Below are 7,697 nucleotides of genomic sequence, written 5' to 3'. Positions count from 1 at the left end.
TATAGAGAGTTGGTGGGGCAGGACCAAAGTCTTCTAGTCCTCTAGGTGGAGAACCACACCCAATTTCAGGATTCTGGAGGCCTAGAGAGACCTTATTCAGTAATAAGATAGGTACCTGCCAGCATGCTCAGCTTCCTGCAGTCGAGTCTGATGGACTGAGATAGCAGAGGATACAGAAATACCAGGTGGGGTGGGAGGATTGCACAGTTTATTTCCAAACACAGTCAGAGGACAGGGGTGTCAGGTGGCCAGCAGTCTCCATCTGTATCCCCTCCCTGCATTTGGCTTAATCAACAACTTCCCTCCACTTACTCCCAAGTCCCTAGGCTGTGCAAGATACAAAAGGTACTGCCTCCAGGAGGGGCCTAGGCAGGTGAGGAGCATGGAGGGTGGGGTAAGGGTGGAGTTCAAGTATTCACAGTTCTCCCATTCAGATTACACTGTGCCCAGGCCAAGAGATTCCAGGTCCTGGATGGCTCCTGGTGGTATAGACCCTCTCCCACTCAGACACTCCCTACTCCTTTTCCTTGTAACAAACCAAGTCCTAGGCCCTGCACTCTGGGTAGGAGGGGTTAAGACCTGCTCAACCAAGGAACCTGGGGAGTATCTATAACTGTAGTGACTGGGTTGGAAGCAAGTAGTTATCAGGTGAGGGGAAGGGGAAAAACTGAGAGGACCTGGGGGTGGGTGGGTGGCAGGCTTGGAGGGTCCTGATGGATATGTTCAGAACATTCTAGTCTGCACTGCCACCTCCAACCCCACCTCTACCTCACACCCCAGGCCCAGAATCCCTGAGAGTCCAACAAGGCCAACATGGGGTGGGGGGGTGGGAGCAGGATCTTAACCCTCTCATCCCAACCAGTCTTGTTCCTGGGAGCCATGTTTATGGAGGGCCAGGACTGTGCTCAAGTCCCACCTCTTAGGCTCTGATCTTCCAGAATAGCTGTTTTGGGAAACACAGGTTTGACCCACTGACCACCAAATCCTAGATAACCTGACCTTGACAGAGTGGTGGGAAAGGGGATGGGTCCTCCCAAGGGTATTATAAAAAGCTAAAACCATTAAAACTTCCTGGGAAGAAGTAGTTCCCAGCCTCTTGCCTCCCTAAGGTATCAATCTCCCCAATGCCTTCAAGACAGGACTCAGGGGGTCCCAGAGAGCTGAGGGAAGAGGCTACAGCCCCTCTCTGACAGGATGGGGTACAGAGAGGGGGCCCATTAGCACCATGCAACATTGGGGCACCTGTACAGCCTGAATGACCCCTGGGCAGGGCCCTCTGCTGGAATGCCCATTTGCTAAAGCTTCTGTACTCTTGCGGGGAACCCCTGCAGGGGAGAGGGGAGGGATTTTGGCTGAAATTCAGGCAGGAGTCTCCACTGGGACCCCAAAGGGCTCCCCAGGAGTCATGACTTGAAGAATCTTCGTACCACAAACTGACCCAACAGAACCACAGCCAGAACCACCAGCACATTCCGGATTGGGCCGTTGCCCAAGTCCAGGGCTGCCACCTGCCAGAAGAGATGAGGTAGTCAAAAAGAGGCTGGTACCCTGGCCCCAGGGCAACCCCAACAGCAGGAAGGACTGTGCCACCCCTAGGCACTCACCCAGCCTCCTCTCTGCGCGATCCACCGGGCAATGCAGCGGTGCAACATGAAGTCGGCCACGAAGCGGGTCACCTGGCCCAAGAAGCCTGTCAGGCCTCGCTGGTAGACGTGTAAGGCCAGGCGATAGCCGAAGCCCAGGAGAGCCACCACACGGCCCCAGTTGATGCCACTCTCAAACAGGCTGTGAGCACAGCATCCCATAGGTCAGTGGAGAGCTCCCAGGAGCCCCTTCCACCTTCCCTCCCTCTCCTGCCTCCTCACACTCCACCCCTCTCCCAGCTGGGAAGCTAAATGGCTTAGCTAGGAATCAGAGCTGCAGAGGCTGCCTTAGCCTGGTCTTGATTTGGGAAAGGCCTGGGTCTCTGTGAAAGGAGAAAGCTCAGAGGGCATATGAGCTACTACTGGAGTGTAGCTCCCCAAGGCTATGGGCCTAAGGGGCATGGAAGGGGCAGAAGGTAAATGAGTGGACAGAAGCAGCAGGGAGATTACCTGTGGGTGTTGCTGCTGGCCTGGCAGCCCGAGGGACAGCAGAGAGAAAATGACAGAAGAAAGATTAGGACAGGTCCCAGAATTACAGCAGCACGGGGGCATGGTGGCCTCTAAAGACATGAGCTGGACATTTCAGCTCTGAGCACTAATTCTAAATCTACCCCCACCATCACCACCTTTGATTTTCCCTGACACAACTCCCTAACTCATGTGAAATGACACTTTGCAAGTGATGACACTGTTTGAAGAGTATCGTTCCTCTTTCACAGACCAGGAGACTGAGGTCTAGAAGTTTCACAACTGCAATCAAAGATAAAGCTGAGATTTGAGGCTGGGCGTGGTGGCACATGCCTGTGAGCCCATCAACTCAGGAGGCCAAGGCAGGAGAATCACAAGTTCAAGGCTAGCCTTGGCAATTTTGTAAGGCCTTCAGCAATTTAGCAAGACCCTGCCTCAAAATAAAAAATAAAGCTGGGCGTGGTGGCGCAGGCCGGTAATCCCAGCGGCTCAGGAGGCCCAGGCAGGAGGAATGTGAGTTCAAAGCCAACCTCTGCGAAAGCTAAGTGCTAAGTAACTCAACAAGACCCTGTCTCTAAATAAAATGCAAAATAGGGTTGGGATGTGGCTCAGTTGAGTGCCTGAGTTCAATCCCTGGCATCCCCCAAAAAAATAAAAAATAAAAAAGGGAAAAAGGGCTGGGATGTGGCTCAGAGGTAAAGCTCCTCTAGGTACCAAAAAAAAAAAAAAAAAAGTTAAATCAGAATCGGTTTTTTCTTTTTTTTCCTGAGGTTCTAGGAATTGAACCCAGAGCCTCGCACATACTAAGCAAGCACTTTTCCACTGAGCTACACCCCAAGTTGTGTTTGATGTCTTTGCTCACTATGTGAGATTGCCTCCTCGGTGCCAGATTGCTGAGAGCCATTTCCAGGTCCTGGCGGAGTTTAGCACCCTTAGCATTTCTGGGCCATCCCTAGATGGCCCATCTTACCATCCCCACCCAGGGCTCCTCTAGTGTCCTGATCTAACTGGTCAAGTCCCTGGTGTCAGAGCTCATAGGATCTGTGAGCTTGTGCACACAGGATGAGTCTGGAACCCAGAGAGAGAGAGAGAGAGAGAGAGAGAAAGACAGGGCCCAAGACCACAGTGAGCGAACAGACACCAGGGACAGCACACATGTCCCGACACTGACAAGGAAGAGTGTGTCCACCCATGCTGGAGAGCCCATCGCATATGTGGGGCGCAGAACAGTGGTGACAGGACGGCAGAACAGAGTGACCGCTGGGTACCTGGAGGCGATCTTGGTGAAGAGCTCATAGGCATTTGCGGCTGTAGGCTGCAGTTGTTGCAGCATGCTCTGGAACTCGGAGTCATAGCGCCGGTTGATGTCGTCACCGATGATGGCGAGCTGCCGACCCACCTGCCCCATGGTACTGCAGGAGCGGGAGGCAGTGGGGGGGCAATTGGCTCTGGCGCCTGGGCTTGCAGCAGAGGGGTTCCACCCAAGGGGCCCCAGCTTTGTGTACCTCTCCGTGGAGGTCCCTGATAGTGTTAGCCAATGTGAAGGCTAGGCTCAGGGACAAGGGGCAGGCACAGGTCGAAGCGGGGCATGATCTTATATGGGAGTGGGAACCAAAACGAGAAAGGAGTGGTAATGGGAGGAGAGAACTCCCCAGACCTCCCTGGCTCCCAGACCCACACAGAGCCCCACATGAGCCTCCGTCCCGCTAAAGATGTCCCCGTGGGGGCTTGAGCTCACCTGGTAGGTTCTAGGGGCAAGGCAATCATCTCTGGGTCAACAGGGGCAGCCGCCCCCTCGGCCTCCTGCTCCTGCCGATGGCGATGAAAAACATAGCTGCGGAAAACCTCCTCTGTGTCCCGGGCTACCTGCTGCTCTGAGAGTCAAAGCTGGGAGTCAGCAAGGGAAGACTGGACCCCAGCAGCTCATCCTTTGTGGGGGGTGCTCTCTTCCTCAAAGCCACAGCTATCCTCATGTGTGGACAGAAATGTTCCTACTCCTGCCCCTGTGACCTAGTGTCACTCTGGGGTCCTCTGCTGGGATTTTCATTCAGTCCTCACAGTCAGCCAGGAAGCGGGTGAGTTCCAGTTTACAGAAACCACAGCAGAGGGGACCACAGGTCACACAAATGGAACAAGCAGTGGAGCCAACCTGTAATTCCAGGCATGTGGGCTCCCAAGACTATTTCAGTGTGCATGAGGTACCCAGGCCTTAGGGCTTAGGAAGTCAGAGAAATAGAATCCCAAATGGTAGTCTTGGGCCAAGAAAAGTCACAAAGGGAGATAGCAACATACAAGACCTGAACCCCGAGTCCGGGCAAACGGCCTCTAGTGGTTGCAAGCTCGGCCTCACTGGCCGTCCACTTGGAAGAGGGAACATAGGCGGCCATCTTACTTCCTCCCCAAGTCACAACAATTGCGTTCCCTGTTCAGCGAACCTGACTCACTGATAAGCCAGTTCACTTCCTTATTTCTCCTACTACAGGGATACAACATCCAGGCCCCATCTTCCTGTCCTCCCTCACCTTCAGCCCTGCCCTTCCGCCCAGGGATGGCACTGTGCCCACTTGCATGCTGGCTCTGGGCCTCTCCCAACCTCTGGACCCTCCCAACTTGGACTCCTCCCACTTCAGCTTGGCCTCAACTCCAGCTCCCACTTCTGAGCCCAGCGGGCCATCAGCCTTGGGCTGGGAGATACTTTTCTCCTTTTTCTGAGGGGCTAAGTGGACCTCAGCCCTAAGTCCTCTTGGCCCTATTGTGGTTATGGGAATTCATAGTCAAGAAGACCCTTACCAGAATCGGAGGTTGGCTCTCCACACTCTTCACTGGGAGGACCTGGACCTTGCCCAGATGCCATTTTTCAGGTTTCAGTAGAGGACAGTGTCAACCTGTGGGAATGGGTGAGAAAAAGAAGAGATGGTTATGGGCAGGGGCCTCTGACGAGGGCCCCCAGAGATGTTGCCACTATCTTGGGTCCCAGTGGCTTCTTCCAAGAGGAAAGAGAACTCATTGAGCACGTCACTGGCCATCCTTCAAAGGAGATGGGATTGGAAAGGTGAGGCAGTTAGGGAAAAGACCAAGGTGTCTGCATTGGCCCTCGGGACCTCTGGGAGGGTGTGGTCACAGCCATGCCCTGGTGGCTCTTGTGTCCCGTTTCACATCACTCCTGAGTGAGTGACACTAGTTTCAGAGGCTGAGATTTCTTTCAGCTACTCCTCGGGCTGCCAGCACCCTCCCCAGCACATACTGCTGCAGGTCGACACCTCCCAGCCAGTGACCCATGAAGGCCCTCCTCAAAGGCCCACTTCCCCTTGGCTGGCAGGAACGCACCTGTTTTCCAACTCAGGCCTTTTAGCCACAAACGCTTCCTGAGAGTCTAGGGTGTACTCCTACCATGTGAGGGTTAAAAACTCACATACCCTAGTGAGATAAGGCCTCACCACCCTCAGTGTACAGGTGGGGAAAGTAAGGCACCATGCGGGGAGTGCCTGAGGCCATGGAGCTAGTCGGGGCAGGGCAGGGTGGTTATCTGAAGCTCTGCGAGTACACACCACGCTCATTTACCTTCCAGTCTGTGGACCTCAGATGGTGTCCCTTTTTCCAGGGCAGCTCTCTCCATTTCCCTCCTGTTTGTGCCCTCTCCACTCCTGCCCTGCAGTGAGCTGATGGGGACCTCAGGAGTCAGGGTGACATGGCCCCCACCCTGCCTCAAACCGTGCAGCCCCGCCGCACACCTGCGCTGCTGTTCCCAGCCCGTTTTCCTCTCTGCCCAGTCCGAGCATGGCCTGGAGCCCGGCACAGGGAGTATTTCCTGATTTCAACTGTTTCACTTTCAGTTTGTACCCCTTCCAGAGCCCCATTTCTTTCCAAGTGTCCTCCATCACCCTGGCAGGAAGCGCCCCTCCTCCTGTCCTTGAAGAGGACACAGCCCCACCCTCTTCCAAGCACAGCAGACCCTCTACCCGGCCCTGGACCTGGATACCCTCACTCACCCTCCTTCCGCTTAGGCCTGGGACCATTTTTGAAAGTTACCCAAGCGCTCTCTGAGAAGGGGAAGAGGAGAGCTGGCCCACCTGTGCACTCAATTTTTCCTACCTCTACCCTCTTAGGGACAAGAATGAGGCAAAGGCAGACCCTCCTGTCCCCTGGGAGCCAGGCCTCGTACAAATCTTTGCCTGCACACTTCACATCGGTGGCTCCTTCCTGAGAAAGACACCCTTTCTTCTTCTCTGGTCTCCAAAATCTGGTCCCCTCAGGACAGCACTGCCAGGGGATGCTGACTAAATCACCAATTCCCTCTAACACCATCCTCCCCAGGGACTCACTGCTGGAGAGCAGGCAGAGTCTCAGAACAGACCCCAAAGTCAGTGGCCTGTGCTGACCAGGGGCTCCGCCTACCCCACCATTCAAGTGGCCTACTTCCCATTCCACCCCCACCTCCTTGGCTTGCTGGGCCCAGGATGGATGTTCCCCCGGGAAGATATGCCTGGCCTGGCCCTAGACTCAGACTAGGATCCTGAGGCAGCAGGAAGCTCTGTGAAAGTTCTATTCCCCACCCTTGACCTTGGCTCTGACCTCCACTCCCAACCCCCCAGATTGCTAAAGTATCCGGTTTTCTGGCATTCAGAGCCATCCAGGGCCGGGGCAAGAGGGGAAGCTGTTTGGTGGGGAATCTAGAGGTAGCCTGTGGTGACCAGGCCCCCAGCGGGCATGTTGAACCTGCCCGGCAAAACCTCGAGGCTTCCCCTCTCCACCCAGTTTTCGGTGGGCTCACTGACCCACCCTGGGGCTGGAACTGGCAGGATTAGGGAAGATGGAGGAAACTGCCAGCTTACCTGTCCAGACTCCGGTCCAGATCCAAATGCTCAGCAGGGCCAAGGCCGAAGATCCCGAGGGACTGGTGGTCGCTCCCAGGGCAGGGTTTCGGGCCCAGCTTCCAGGAACCGGCGTCAGTGCATTCTTGGTGTCAGGATGCAGCTCTTGCTTGTCCCGGTGCGGCCCCAGGGACCCGCGCGGCTCCACCGATCATAGAGGTGCCGGCAGCACCCGGCTGCAATCAGCTCCCTCTAGAGGAAGTTGCTTGGTGGCCACCGGATGCGGATGCACAGGCCTATAGCCTGGAGGGATGGTCTGGGTGGGCTAGGGAGCAGCTGGTCCTTACCGCCCCCCGCCCCCGCCCACATCCCAGCCAGACAGAAAGGCTTCCCCGGACTCACTGCTTTTCCCACCCCTTATTCCAGTTCTCCTTATCTTTCCCCTCTTCCCTCAGTCAACACTAATAAGAAACCATGATGGCAAAGTTTCTTAAGCACTGCCGTTAGCCATGCAGTTTAGCAATTCTTCTTTCCTTGTATGCGCTCCACACCTTTGGAAGTAGGGGCTGTTGACTAGATCCATCTTACAAATGGACAAAGTGAGGCTCCACTGGTCTGAGGAACTCTCCCAAGGTCACTGAGCTGGGCTCATAATTAGATTCATGGGTGGTGAATAATAATACTAAACTGAGGGGCTGGGGAGATAGCTCAGTCAGTAGGGTGCTTGCCTTGCAAGCAGAAGGCCTTGTGTTCGATCCCCAGCACCCCAAAAAAA

At 55.1% G+C, this 7,697-nt stretch overlaps 1 protein-coding gene across 2 annotated transcripts; it reads right to left on the bottom strand.

Annotated features, from left to right (window-relative positions):
- Window positions 1-190: 190 nt before the first annotated feature.
- BAK1 (BCL2 antagonist/killer 1) lies at window positions 191-7,188 on the bottom strand. Of its 2 annotated transcripts, XM_079147263.1 has the most exons (7): window positions 6,944-7,188; window positions 4,902-4,996; window positions 3,850-3,985; window positions 3,380-3,523; window positions 2,094-2,108; window positions 1,605-1,785; window positions 191-1,508 (listed from the first exon to the last, which is right to left on the bottom strand). In XM_079147263.1, exons 2-7 carry the CDS (start codon window positions 4,963-4,965, stop codon window positions 1,404-1,406), a joined length of 645 nt encoding a protein of 214 aa, XP_079003389.1. In that variant the 5' UTR covers window positions 4,966-4,996; window positions 6,944-7,188; the 3' UTR covers window positions 191-1,403. The 2 variants fall into 2 exon arrangements, with proteins under 2 accessions (XP_079003389.1, XP_079003390.1); XM_079147264.1 differs by lacking the exon at window positions 2,094-2,108.
- Between the last annotated feature and the right edge of the window lie 509 nt (window positions 7,189-7,697).

Source organism: Sciurus vulgaris (genome assembly GCF_902686455.1).
Source record: "Sciurus vulgaris genome assembly, chromosome: 7".
NCBI classification, from domain to species: domain Eukaryota; kingdom Metazoa; phylum Chordata; class Mammalia; order Rodentia; family Sciuridae; genus Sciurus; species Sciurus vulgaris.
The sequence above is the reverse complement of the archived record's forward strand: the minus strand, read 5'-3'. Positions and strand labels throughout refer to the sequence as shown.

What these genes read in the sequence shown, in the direction of transcription:
- BAK1 (XM_079147263.1), bottom strand. Translation starts at nt 4,965, where the DNA reads ATGGCATCTGGGCAAGGTCCAGGTCCTCCCAGTGAAGAGTGTGGAGAG. An exon ending in AGAGCCAACCTCCGATTCTG is followed by an intron (nt 3,986 to 4,901) that starts GTAAGGGTCTTC and finishes TTTGACTCTCAG; the next exon opens with AGCAGCAGGTAGCCCGGGAC. An exon ending in TCGCGCAGAGAGGAGGCTGG is followed by an intron (nt 1,509 to 1,604) that starts GTGAGTGCCTAG and finishes CTCTTCTGGCAG; the next exon opens with GTGGCAGCCCTGGACTTGGG.